Genomic DNA, 14801 nt, shown 5'->3' with positions numbered 1-14801 from the left:
TGAAAAAACGCGTCCCCCGCATAAATATGCGGACTTTGGCTGATTTTGCGTGGAATCATGCGATCGCATAATCGCGTTTTTCTGGAGGGACTGATTCAATATCGCCCACGTTAAAAAAGTTTAACGATTATAAATATGCTTAGAGAGCGTTTATTTTTCATGGTAGATCCTGTAGCTGCCCTACCAAGTCTTGATCTTGCAGTATCCCACCGTCTGTCTTCCCATTCATTGCTGGCCCCTGGGGCGCCGCTCCGATGCTCGACTCTGTAACCTGTAAAGGCGCGGCGACTGGATTCTGGATTGCATTGCTCCCTTGACGGCTCGTGCACGTATATGGTCATGGAGTACTGCGTGTGCGGCATGCAAGAAATGCTGGACAGCGTTACCGGAAAGAAGTTTCCCATCTTCCAAGCTCACGGGTAAGCCCATGGATTTTAAGAAGTTGAACCGTAAGCCCTGTCCTTGCCGCCCATTCACACTGGTAGAGGGGGGGAGGGGGGCTTACACAGTGGTAGGTTGAGTGGTTCAAAGGTTTCATTATGGCGGTAGCACAGCTGTCTTTAGCATGAGACCAAACCATCAGTGATTCAACATGCAATCACTGCATATGCAGTGATTGAATGTTAAGTTTGTTTTGATGTTGAGTTTTACCAAGCATCGTATGTGGAAATTGCATCTCTCAATCGCTGAGGGACCATGGATCTAGGAGGCAGCCAGATTGTCGGCCGGTGCCAACAATTCCCCAAGATCTGCAGTCTTTTTATATTAATATGTTTTAAACCAAATCATGGGTGTTTATTCTTTTAACGACCCACAACGCATCCTTAAATCTGGACAGCAGCCACCTCAGCCATCCAGCCACCTCTGGTAATGTTTTCTCAAGTGACCGCATCGTTTGAGAAGCAAACTATTAAATAAGTTAATACCTCGGTGAACTTTTGCTGGTAGGATGGGGATGGTTTAGTTTTATTTGTATGTGTTTGGGTGATTTGTTTACATTTCTTGTTCTTTGCACTACTGTCATGTTGTTATGCTGTTTGTTGTTATGTTCTTACCCACCCCGACTGGACGTCTGTGAAAAATAACTTTATAGCTCATCAGATTCCTCCAGGCAAAATTCATATTCTAATTATAATTTTCATATGCGTAACGAATAGGGGGCAAAAATTAGCCTGCTGTGATGAATTTAGTTTAATCTGTCTTCTGATGATATTTGCATGTCTTTGGACCACAGGTTAGCTTGGGATATTCATATATTTATAAAACTTATTTAGCCTTATTTGTGGTGCCATGCACGTGGATCATGTGTTTGGCAGAATGTACGTGTTAGTGGCATAGCTGTTGTACTTGGCTGCCATCCTGACAACATGGGTTCTATTTCATTCAGATCCTAAGATCCACTCAGCCTGATATGGTTACCAGCTACATCTCTGTGGCTGTCATCATTCCTGGGTGTATATGTGTGGCAACTGCCCACACCACTCCTTCGTGTGTTCCAGTCGTAATTCGTGCTCACTTATGGAATATACATCTTACAGTTTTTATAAGCCAGGGGTCGGCAACCAAAATAACAATGAGCCATTTTTTTCGAATTCGGTACAAAACTCAATATTTTCAAGAGCCGCAATGCATGTGAATACATATATACATTACGTCATGAATCAGTCCGTACAAAGCCACATGCGGCTCCGGAGCCGCAGGGTGCCGACCCCCGGTATTGGCTAAGAGAGGAATCTTGTCCACATGATTATATCAGATGATAGACATGAAAACCACTCTGTACACAGCATAAATGAAACCGCATTGTGGTTTTGGTTAGAGATGTGGGACATCTATTGAGGTGCCTATGTGTTATCGTCGTGGGTCATTCTGCGATGCGAGGCTACTAGTTGCTTGCCAACAGTACCTACACCCCTCTACGGCTAGAAGAAGGGGATCTTCACCTTGTCTCTGTGTTTTGGTGGCAGGTATTTTAGTCAGCTGGTGGACGGCCTGGAGTATCTCCACAGCCAGGGCATTGTCCACAAAGACATCAAGCCTGGGAACCTGCTGCTCACCACGGAGGGGACCCTCAAGATCTCCGACCTGGGTGTTGCAGAGGTGCGCATGTGCGCACCTGTGACCTCTCGCATGACCGCACTCGGCACAGTGTGAGGTGCAGTCTGGCGTAGTAGCGCAGTAAATGGCAAGATCGCCACTGTGCCCACTTTTAAATCACCGATTCATAATATAGATTTTTTTTGCTTAGGCCACGTAATGGTCTTGCCAAATTTGTGTCATTAAGACCGTCTGTCACCCGACACTGCCAAGCCTATAAAATTGTCGTGTGTGCAAGAGTTTGATGCGCCAATTATAGAGACGGCAAGAAAGGTATGTTACATACAGTTTGTTGCTTGTCTGAAGACTCTTTAAGTCCGTAAACATTTTTATTTTAGCTGTGGCTAAAACATTGAGGTTCATGGGTAGCGGTGAGAGAAATAACTCACGGGAATTGCTAATTGTTAAAATTAACTAAGCGACCGAGTTTAACAATGCTCACAAAATATAAAATGAGATACGACATTGCAATTGAAACTATGTCAAACAAGACAATATCCTTCTGTATTTTATTCTGACTTCCTGTAAAAAACCCATAATGGGGATCAGTTTATTGATTGGAAGACAGGTGACATCCCACAATACTCTTTGTGTTGATCCTGGAGGGATGACGTGCCAAGCTGACCATCCAGCAGGATTTGAACTTTGTCATGTCTGGGTATATCTGCCACTCAGCAGATATAGCCATATATACCCTCATGTCAATAAACTGAGTACCGCTTTCTGGGAAGTTACTACTGCTTGTTATACGGAAAGACTGTTCTCAGTGATGGGAATGTGAAATTTACACTTCAGGCTCAGGAATACCAACATAAATAAATGCTACTCTAAGGATCGTTTGAGTTTGGAAACACGATGATTGTGAACTGGATTTTGATAATTAATGAATGATATTAGGTCTTTCTTGCATGCATTGCTAGGCTTAGACCATCAACTGGCTAACCTAGGAAATATGGTTTAATCGCGCAAGTGAGTGAGTGTATGCATGGGTGTGCTCTTGAGCGAGTCGGGGGTGGGCAGGTGCGCTTGTGGACAGGCGGCCGGGCAAGTGGGGTGGGTGAGTGGGTGAGCAGGCAGGGTGGGTTGACGGTGGGGTTACTGGGTGGGTGAGCGGGTGAGTAAGCAAATTAGTTGGTGGCTAAGTGAATGGGTGAGTCGGTCAACTAATAATTGGATGAACGTACGTTCTATGTATGTATGCACACAGGCACTGGACGTGTTTGCGCTGGACGACACGTGCAGGACGAGCCAGGGCTCACCCGCCTTCCAGCCCCCAGAAATTGCCAATGGCCTGGAGACGTTCTCCGGCTTCAAGGTGGACATCTGGTCGTCGGGCGTCACCCTGTGAGTTGGTCCCGTCCATGGCAGCTGTCGCCATTCAACACGAGATGTGCATTTGCTCTTGCAGTCTCTTACTGGCCTGGTAGTCTATTGCCTTAAAGATCCCATCACCAGCTTGTTTATTGGTGTATTCTCGAAGCTCGAGACCTCACCAGAGACTGACCTATCGTTCGGAATTCTGCGGAATTAATGCCGCAGAATCCCGTTCTTAGATTTAGGCCTCGGGCGAGGGGAATCTGCCATGGCATCATGACATTATGACACGATGCCTGCCCATGGACGGAGCCCACAAATTAGACTTTGATTTGTCTGCAACAAAGACAAAGCCACACGCATGTGTGTTTGTGTGGGGAGCGGTAGCATAGCAGTTAGCCACTGCACTACTAACCTGGCGACACGAGTTCGATTCCCGCTAACGGCCAACACCAGTGACAATTGTCTGAACCAGTCCTGGGCCTCCCCTAGGTCAACTTAACCTTAAATCAGTACCTGGTGTGGTGTGTAAACATCGTCACGAAGGGAGACAAAGGTAGTCGTGCGTGGTGTTGACCAACCACCCCCTCGTGTACTGTGCCGGCCTTCATAGGTGCTCACTAACAGTGCTTGTCCCAACAATCTGTTCAGGCTATTCAGGGGATCGATGTCTTTGTTGCGCTGTTGGTGAGGCAGGCATTCAAAGCAGTGAACAATGTCGTTGAGGATGGGTTGAGCCCCTGTCACGCATCTCCATCGATGCCCCTGAGCCATTGTTGGAAAGGCCACATTCTCATGGTGGGGGCTGGTTTCTTCTTAACATGAACACTTGACTTGCCAAAATGTGGTAATGTTTACTGGGATGATAGTGATGGTGGTGATGATGAAAACAAAGGGGAAGATTGCAGTTAAAGTGTTTGTGATGTCGCTGCAGCTGCTTATAATTATAAATCATGATTATTATAATACTCAAGCACGTGTGCACTTGCATGAATCCGAGTGCGTGTGTGTGCACGCATATGAATGTGTGTATGTGTTGTGTGTAATATATGCATGTTATGCTGTTTGTGTATTTATGTCTGTTTATGTTTGCTTGTACGAGTGTGTATCTTGTGCGGCTGTATGAGTGCATGAGTGTGTGTGCATGATGGGGCAGTTGTGGAGAGAGTGGACAAGTTTCCTTCCTTGGCTAGTGTGTTTATTGACCAGCTCTGGTTTGGCAGCCGAGGTCTCACTCTGAATCAGTCGAGCGGCATTATCTTTTCATCAGCTGCGGAACGCTGTGTGAAAGCTACCTGGTCTGTTGCTCCACACAAAAGGTTTAGGTCTTCTCGGCCAAAGTTATGCCCTCCCTTCTCTATGCTTGCGAAACGTAGAGCCCTCTACAGGAACATCTGCGCTGGTTTGAAACATTTAGGCTTGCCTGCCTGTGATCCATCCTGGGTTTAACCAGACTGGATTGTGTGAGGAGTTCACAGATCCTGAAAAGAGATAGATGTTCCCCCATTAGTGAGCTACTCCATTATTCGGTAAGCGAGGCCCATGCAGTTTCTGTTTGGCCAGATAGAGGGGGATAAACATGTTCCGCATGGGCGAGAGAAGAGATGGGCTGATGTGGAGGTGATTGGACTTGCCGATGACTGGTATCAGTGGTGTCAAGATCCGCCGCTGTGGAGGAGGTTCTTGAAGAATTCTGCGGAGGAGTTGGAGGCACTCGCCCTCCAACGACAGCGGAGGGCAGAGGAGCGATGCACATGGCAAATGGAGCGCCGGGCAGCTAAAGTGTAAAGAGTTGGCACAGCGGGGAGCACAGTTGGTGCATCTACCAGTCATCTCAGCCAACCCATGGCACCTGGGTCTATTCTGACCTTCTGCCAGCCCAGTTCCCTAAGTTCGATTCATGCTCACAGACAACATCAGCAGTGAATATCTGAAATGGTCCCAGGCCTCTTATGTCGACTCAGCCTAAAATTAGTACCTGGTGAAGTGTGTAAACAACAGCACTGGGGAGATGAAGACGGTCGGACGTGGTGCTGACCACACCTCCCCCTTGTCCACTACGCTGGCCTTCATACTGTTTCCCATTGTCTTTGTGGCTACATGGGGGATCTTTTGTGTGTGTATATATTTATCAGTTGTACAGATTGGAATGGTCTGTAATGGGACGGATCCACCAGTAATGAGATGGGATGGCTCTGCCAGAGAGAACTGATTAATTTGTCGCAGGAGGAGGCCTAGGCAGCTGCAGTTTGGACGTAGCGGACACTGCTCACGTTTGGCGCGGAATGCAGCGTCAGGCTCGCGCTCTGTCCCTGCTGGTGCTGCTGCTACACCCTGTCCCCACCCGCTCTGGGTCCCGCTGCCAGGCTGACTGAGCCACCCTAGAATAACCGGACTCCACGCGGCCGGGTCTTTAACAGCCAATAACATTGACTCGTGAAACACCCCTTGTGTGATATTTTTTTCTAGAGTCCACGAGGACCACACAGGCCATCATCGCCATTACATATATCAACAGCAATTTCCATATCCTCAAAGGGCATATTGTAGGCATGATGAATGTCAAAGGGGTCTGTCTGACTACAGCCTGTAACTTTAACTTATTGTAAGCAGATGGTTGGAGTCAAATTCACGCGAAACGTCATGGATACGGTGATTTTTGGTGAAGGGGGGGTGGCCTGATTTGTGCTGTCTTATGTATGTATGTGTAATGGTTCGACAGAGGCGCACACACTCGTATGGAGGCAACACTATGTATTTAACACAACTGCAATTCAACTATAACACACACACTATATATAAGGTGGTGACCACCGTCCTAATCTCGCTAACACTTGACCACTCGGGTACTACTCAACGTGGCCAAGCCAGGAGGGCTTCTGCTTGGCCACGACGACTTGAGGCTTCTCTCTGCAGTCTTCACGAGGCGTCTTCATCCCGGACACGAACAGCCCTGCGCTGCGTGCGGAGCCCGCTTATATGCGCCTCGGCTTGGCCGGCCACACCCAGGCCACGCCCACCTTCTCGAACCCTCGAGAAGGCTCTGCTCCTCATCCACGTGACCCCCAAGGTCCCCCTGGGGCCCCTGGCCCCCACCTTGATCCGGTCACGTGTCCGGTCGGGTTCACTCAGAGTGCCACAGCCTGACACGACCCCCGTAGCACTCGTCAACAGCCTCCACACTGCTCGACCCGGCAGTGACGTCATTCGTACCGACCCGACATAGCAGTGGCGTCATGTGTGTACAGACCCAACATGGTAGTGACGTCATATGTCACTACACATGTATGTATGCATGTATTTACGTACGTTCAACTTCTTTAGCACCGTACGTAGCCAACCGTGCTAATCTGGCCCGAGACTTAAATTTCTTTGAAGTACTGCCCAGATTTGCAACGAGGGTCTTCGTATTGCTGACGTAGTAAGAATCAACGTCACGCCTTCAGAGTATGTGGCTGCAATACATTTCCACATGATAAGCCACTTCGCTGAGTTATCATTTGTGGCCAGCTCACTTCTGAAAAGGAGCGACATAGCTCAGTGTGCCTTACCTGCCACTTGTGAATCTCAGGCTTTTATTGGTTACTCTCAAGCCACACTTTTCCGTCACGGTGAAATCAGACCTTTAAAGGGAATAGTGCACCGAATGGTGTACATTTTCTGTTTGGTCAATTGCCTTCAAATTATACGTAATTTGGTCTTCGCTTTGTTTTTGCCTTGTAGTTAAATTGTAGCCATGTCGACTCAATTAGTGGAGCCAGGTGGTCTTGTGTTGACTCGCATTTGGAAGGATGCGAGTTCAAATTCTAGTCATGGGTCAACTCAGTCTACACTCCACTGAGAGTCAGCAGAAGTCTTTATATGAATAGACTGGGCTCTGTCATGAGAATGTGGAATTTACACTACTGGCTTGGGGGCCACTGATTGAGATGGGTGGGATTCTGCCTTTCACTGAAGTCATCCTGATTAGTTGTAGTTTTTAGTTAATTCTTACTCCAAATGATGAATATTTTCACTTGGCTTGTCTTGCAGCAAGACGAGATTTGAGTAAATTCGTAGTTTTATTTTGTACTAACTTTACTACCCGGCTTCGCCCGGGACTTGGATTCACCACGCCTGGCCGCCTTTGTCTCCCCAGTGGCGATGTTCACACACCACACCAGTTGCTCATTTGAGGCTGAGTCGACCTAGGAGAGGCCCAGGACCAGTTCATATAATCGTCACAGGTGGTGGCCGTGAGCGGGAATCGAACTCAGGTGGCCAGGTTCGTAGTGCAGCGCGCTGACCACTACACTACAATGTGTTATGCTTCCACATGCGCGGGTCACATGACATATTTTACGTCACAGCTCACTTGCCGTGCAAAAAAAATAAATGCATTATTGAGCTCCCCCCCAAAAAAAAAAACACACAAAAGTGTATTTTAATAATGTTTGCATGGTGTACAGTCTGGAAAGTACCCACATGGCAAATTTCAAGTTTTTTGCATGTCGGGAAGTACGCTAAACATTTTGAACAGACACACATTTTCACAACTTTGCCTTTTATATATATGGAGATTAACTCCATCCCTTAAATTTATTTGATAATGGAAATTGTCATCGTGGCCGTTTAAGTCCAACTGATATCATAGCTGTGTGTATTGCATCTCGATCTAATCCTAATTATGGCTGAAGGGATAGCTTTTCTAAATTATGTTCTATCATATGGTTGACCTGTTATGAACCACATTTTAGAGAGCTTATAGTGTTAGCTAACAGAAGTCTGTTGCATTCACTCCAAATTTACTTTCATAGCATCGTGATAAGATGCCCTCCCAACTGGCGGCATTCCAAGATGTTATATTTTAACGTCTTGGCAGGGTAGTCCTGTACAGATAACCCTTTTAATGAAATCAAGAGGATGTCATAACCACTGCTTTGAAACGTAGGTTTCCGAAGCCAATACAATGATCCATATTTGTTTTTGGGTGAGGTCACATCGTAGTTTTATGCGAAATGTCTTGTCATTAACCCTCCTACACCTGACTAGATTATCACTTTTATACAACGATATTATGTATACATGCCAATATGTTAATCAAATTCTGACCAAGAAAGCTCTTCAACCAGTGCCTTCAAAGCACTCAATTCCCAAGTTTACCACCTGATTTAGCTAAAAGCAGTTGGAGAGAAGCATCGCCGTCCCACGTTGATGTTGAACTCAGTCTTGAGAAGTCTCAAGCCACCGGTGAGGAGGATTATCGCTCAGAATCTGATGGGCACATTGGCCATGTGTAAATAATAATTGTGTGAACATGACAACCGTGTCGGAGGGTGAGGGCTAAAGATGAAAATGTTGAAATAAAACTATCACGTGGCCAAACCCAGAAACAAATATGGATCGGAGCCAATGCTGTTAGTGCCACTACACCTTGCCATTGCTTTCTTCTATCCACCAGATCCCTCAGCTGCTGCACAGTATGTACCTGACCTTCGTCGCTTGTGTTTATAGTATCGCACCACCTGGCTTGAGGGCTTCTCTTTGGTCGCTATCTCATGGGTGGCCACCCCAATGCCTTTTGGGTGCCATGCCTTTGCCAGCCTCAGTAACATGCCTTCCTACATGCTGCACATTTGCATCAGCCATCACAACCTGCTCTTACTTATCAAGTCCACAATGCTTTGTTGCCACGTTGTCTTCCATACTTCCAAGTGGATGACCGATGAAATCTGTAGCATCCCTCACATGGAAGATCCTTATCGTAGGAGATGGGCACTGTCATGGGTAAGAGATTAAAGTTGGTGGCTATAGGAGCTCTAAGCCTATGGTCGTGGGATCACGAATGTAAATCTCCCAAAACAGATGAGCGTTGAGCAGCCCAAAGACACCCTTGACAGGTTAGTGGCACCCTGGGTAATTCTAGTATTACCAGAGACAGGTGACCTCCGAGATGACACTAACATCCACAGAGACTGGAAGAGAAGTACCTCCTGTTCATTATCTGACCACCACAGCGAAAGACCACTTCATTGAGATGCGCAATCCGTGACAGTATAATTGGGCATACAGTCTAAACAAGAGCTCACTGCCTTCTTGAGCAATGAAGATATGGAAAGTGGCAGGGAAGCAAGTAAAATCCATCCCGCTGCATGGGAAATGTGATTCTGACTGCAGATGCAGCCAGTTCGTTTCCCGGTGTTTTGCGACCACCACCCTCCCACCTTGGTGCTGGAATTCTTGTTGCTAGATGATGTCCGAGATGTGGTGTACGTGTGACATGTGTGCAGTGACTCACTGGTGCTTGCGTTACCGGCTATTTGCGGAATTTCACTGACGCACCTGGTGCTCCTGCTGTGAAGCAGCCTCCTCTCCCTTCCCCCTCACCCCCCCACCCCACGGCTGAGATCTCTTTGCAAAGCCTTCATAGCACCATAGCGTGGGCAGGTGGAACTGCGTGTGAAAAATGTGAAGAATGTTCATGCATTTCAGAGTTACTATGAAAATCATGTGCTGGGCTGCAGCTGGCATTCATGTACGCACGAACATTGCGCGCTCATTGTGCAAGCGGCAAGGTCTGCACTCTGCTGCGTTTCACCGAGTTTCTGTTTGACTCCTGTTGGGGTTTGACTTTCATGTCAAAGTTAACCTATTGCCTCTTAACTGAACCTTCATCCTTTACTGTGCCATGACTCCTGCTAGATCTTGGCCATTTTCAATCACCTCTGATGACAACTATTTTGTCTGCATAAAGCAATGTTACCGAACAAGGTAGGTTGCTGAAGCAGCGCGTGTCACTGGGTCTGGAAGCCCGGCGTCCCTTGTGGGCGTTGCACATGCCGTTTGTGTGCGGTGTAAATGTGACCCCCCGTATCCACTCTTGTCCCGTGTGGTGGGCGCTCTCTTCCAGGTATAACATAACGACGGGGGTATATCCCTTTGAAGGGGACAACATCTACAAGCTCTTTGAGAACATCGGCAAGGGCGAGTACACAGTCCCTGAGGAGTGCGGCACTTTATTAACAGAGCTTCTGAAAGGTGAGACGATGCATTTACTTGTAAAAAACGATAACACACACGCACGCTCTTGCTTGCACCAGGAGTGTGCACACTCAGCAACGCGCATATCCAGACGCTACTGCACACCTGACCGCTGAGTTAAGAAAATTCAGTTGCTTGCAACTGAATCGCGTATGTGTCGACTTTCATGCAACCGGTTGCGGGGAGCAGTCGAGCAACCGGTGGCTGCTCACAGTCGAAATAGACTTGGATTTAAAGCGGTGATCCGTTCAGCGATTTGCAGCGACGTATCACATTGCGTGCTGCACGTTTTTGAACACATTGGTCATTACAATCCTGATGTGGGTGGGGAGGTGGAGCTAATCAGGAGATGGGCTATGCTTTAAAGTGCATGGCCAGACATGTTCTTGTGGCCTAACTACTCGCCCAGATGTGGACAAAGCAGTTGCAGACGATGATCTAAGTTGTGTAATTTTGAGAGCAACTTGGTTGCACAACCGATAGCTCGGGTGTGGAGCTGGCGTGAGAGCAACTGCACGAGCGCCGCTCTGCGCTCTGAAACAGTGGTCACGTCACCTCGCTTTCAGAGCCAAGCTAGGTGCTCATCGAGACACGGGCTAGGCTTAATGACGGTTCATCTGATTGATCAAGTTATAAGTTACCGTAGGATAGCTGATCCTTGCAGTAAATGCACTCCCCACCGTGCTGGTTCATTGCAGTTTTTGAGCCGCCGCTGTCATCATTTGCGTGGTTAATTTAATAATTAAATTCTGCTTGTGTGGCTGCCTGCATGCTCATTATTCTGCATCATGCTGCCACCCTATTGGTCTCTTAGTTAATCTTAACAATTAGCAATCCCGTTAGGGCCACGCAGCATGATGCAGAGATAATTTTGGGGCTGGTTCTATGTTAAGATTAACTAAGTGACCAGATGAGGTTGACATGGACCGAGAAAAAATTATGCTTTGTGCCGCCACCACCGGACACGGCCAATGCGTAAGATGTGCCACGTAAACAAAACGTGCCAATTAGTTACTACTTTAGCACACCGGTGTGTTGAAGAGTAAACCTACCACATTTACAATTAGATTACAATAGAACTCTTCTTAACGACGAATCGATTAACGACAGCCTCAATAGAGCCCAATGTGTTCAATTAGCGACCATTCCCCTGTTAAAGACGGGCTGTTGTTCTAGGTACAGTAAATATTAATTAAGGCATTGATTAACCACGTTTCTTTTTAATATTATGTGTTTATAATATTGTTAGTATCTTTATGTATTGATATCCGTTGTTTAAATATGATAAAGTACGTTTTTTGGGTGAAACAAGGTAACTTGGGATGCTTTCGTAACGAATTAGGCCTTTGACATGTATTTCCTATACTCCCTGAATGACCAAATCACGTAACGACCAATTTCGTGGAACCTATTACCGTAGTGGAGAGGGGTTCTACTGTACGACATTTTGCTGGTGATTACAACCAGTTTCATTAAGCACTTGGCCAGAATTGTGAAGAAGTCTTCCTGTTTTTAAGGTCTGAAATCAAGTAAGGTGATGTCATCACCGTGAGCCCATCAGGTGCGAAGACCGCAGGGGGGTTAATTTAGTCACATACATTACAATGGTTAATCTGTGAATATTCAGTCCCTTTCCATCGGTATGCTCGTCAGGCTATTCCTCTAATCATGAGCAGAGTTGTATCAGGGTGCATCAAGTTGAGAATAGGGCATGTTCGTTTCATGCCTTCACCACTGTTTCCATTGTTAATGACACTTGTGTTTTTAGGATCTGCGCTGATCCTTATCGGTGTCTGACCTCACTCTTCCCCTCCGCTGCTGCATGTGGTTCCTCGTTTATGGAGCGAGGGAGTAACAACTTCTGTTTTTTTCCTCTACCCTAAAAATCGGCTTTGCTAATAAGTAGTGAGGCTCATGGAAAGTGGGTGCTGGAAGTAAGGTGGCAAGGGGGGGGCACTAAAACGATCTACATCACATTCCTCGGTCCTCATGGGAATTGTTAATGTTAAGATGTAATAGGTGACCAGTAGCCGGTGGCATGGACGCAGAGAAACAAGTTTTACTAAAATACGAAACCTTATTTATACGCATTTTACGTTGTAAAACTGCAATTATTAAAATACTACTTTTTAGCCTTGACACACCACGGGAAGAGCAGTTGTGTCAATGATATGTTGATGTTGGGGATGAACGAGTGATGATGAAAGAGGAGGGAAGAGAGGAATAGAGATAGGAGTGAGAAGTGAGCTGCGTGGAGTGGCGTCTGTTCCCACGGGGCGGTGGGAAGAGGGGGCAGGGATTCAGAGTGAGGGTGACCACACAGGAGTCACGTGATTTATGGGATGGTTGAGATGATTTATATATGCAGGCTTACGTTCAGCAATAGCAGAACTTTAAAATATGATCTACTTTTATTGTCAGTACAGCATTGAACAAAACAATACAACTATAATGCCAAAATTCATTGCCAAACTAAACTAAGCTTTTTTTGGTAAAGTCACGTAGAAGGGAAGTAATAAAATAATAAAAATAAAACATAATAAAATAAAATAATTCTCACGACGTTTCGGCTACAACGCAAGCAGCCTTCTTCAGGTGAAGAATGAGACACTACCAAGCTAGGAGCTTATATATAAGCTGGGTTGGAGGTGGAAGAGCGCCTTAACAAAAAGAATGTGCATATGAAGAGGAATTTAGCATATTCATGGGAAATGCGTAGGAGGTGGGTGGGGGGGTTTCATAGTCATATTATGCCCATGCATTATGCAGGATCAACAGCACCAAGGGGGGGTGCAGGGAGTAGCATTAACAAAGGAAAGGAATGTTAATAGTATGTAGCTGCAGTTACTAAACAACCACGTAGAAAACTAAAGTATAAACTACGTAAAAAACTAAAGTATAAACTGCATAGCACCATCAGTATACTTACTATACTCTACAATAAGCTGAGTTACTAACAGAAAGTAATACATTACAATTCTACGTCGTAAAAATTATATAATATGCTTCCATCTAAACTTTATTCTCTTACATCACACGAGCATATACCGTACTATATACTGCCATAGATAAACCCAACATTAAATTATATACTGTATTGCTATAAACCAACCTTATACATTTTAATATAACACTATGTATTATTCTACTCACCCTAATGTGTATCACACTGCTATATGTTTACTATACAATTACGATACTATATATTACTTTGTACATTGTATTAAGCATATAAATGTTATACTATTTGTTATTATACGCTGTACCATTGACCGTCGTGTCAATGGGTGAGTCGTGGGGGGAAAACTTGCAGCGGAGCAAAGAATCCATTCCCTGCGGAGAATACAATGCCAGTGAGTGGAACGCGGTCTGAAAGTCACCGTAAACGTGAACACTATCAGTTAAGATCCGAAATGGTTTATTACATCCTTCCAATGATCGCTAAGCCAGAATCCATCTTCTCGGTTAAAATTGTCTCTGTGTTTGTATATGTGGATCGCCTCATGAACGAATCTCTCATGATAGCCAGATGGCTTGCAGAGAACCTCTGTCTTGGAGAAGTCAATGTCATGTGAGCCCACTGAGTTGTAACAGTGATCTGCCACGGCTGAGGTGTTTGTCCTACCGTGTTTCAGGTCTGCTTTATGTTCACGGATGCGGTCCGAGACATGTCGTTTGGTTTCCCCAATGTAACTGCTACCACAGAGGCAACTTAGTTTGTAGACGCCAGGGTACTGTATGTCTGGAACCACATCTTTTACAGACGGTACCAGATCACGGATTTTATGTACTGTGTTGAATCAGACCTGGATCTTGTGTTTAATCAGGATTTTGGAGATCTTTTTTTTTTTTTGACCCCAGCAATGTAGGGTAAGGTGATGGTCTTGAAAGGCTCCTCAACAGGATCCTTCTTGATGGTTGGAGTGATGGCTTTGCGGATTGTGTAGTCGGAGTAACCATTAGCCTTAAGAGCTTGGCGTACGTGTTTGAGTTCACTGGCAATGTGTTCCTGGTCGGAGATCCATTGGGCTCTATGATATAGAGTCTTGATGAGGGAATTCTTCTGGGATGGATGGTGGTGGGAATCCGGTTTTAGGTAAGCATCCGTATGGGTGGCTTTCCTGTAGACAGAGTGGCTCATTGAACCATCCGGTCTCCTTTTGATTAGGACATCCAAAAAGGGTAGCTTGCCATCTTTTTCGACTTCCATGGTGAATCTGATGGCTGGGTGTATGGAATTGATGTGGTCGAGAAACTGGTCTAGAGTAGGCCTGCCATGTGGCCAGATGACAAAAGTGTCGTCTACGTACCTCTTCCATAAGGTCGGGCGTAGAGTGGCAGTCTGGATGGCGTCAGTCTCAAATTTCTAC

The 14801-nt window shown here is 46.0% G+C and overlaps 1 protein-coding gene across 8 annotated transcripts in view; it reads left to right on the top strand.

The window, feature by feature from the left end:
- STK11 (serine/threonine kinase 11) overlaps positions 1-14801 on the top strand; it is a 110174-nt gene that overhangs the window by 28534 nt on the left and 66839 nt on the right. For all 8 annotated transcript variants that reach the window (XM_078877101.1, XM_078877097.1, XM_078877099.1 and 5 more), the window contains exons 3-6: positions 330-419; positions 1968-2100; positions 3305-3441; positions 10301-10428. In XM_078877101.1, the coding sequence (XP_078733227.1) occupies positions 330-419; positions 1968-2100; positions 3305-3441; positions 10301-10428 (488 nt within the window). The remainder of the gene's footprint in view (positions 1-329; positions 420-1967; positions 2101-3304; positions 3442-10300; positions 10429-14801) is intronic.

This window comes from Lampetra fluviatilis, chromosome 46, assembly GCF_964198595.1.
Source record: "Lampetra fluviatilis chromosome 46, kcLamFluv1.1, whole genome shotgun sequence".
NCBI classification, from domain to species: Eukaryota; Metazoa; Chordata; class Hyperoartia; order Petromyzontiformes; family Petromyzontidae; genus Lampetra; species Lampetra fluviatilis.
Note: the sequence above shows the minus strand (reverse complement) of the source record. Positions and strands in the feature narration are given on the sequence as shown.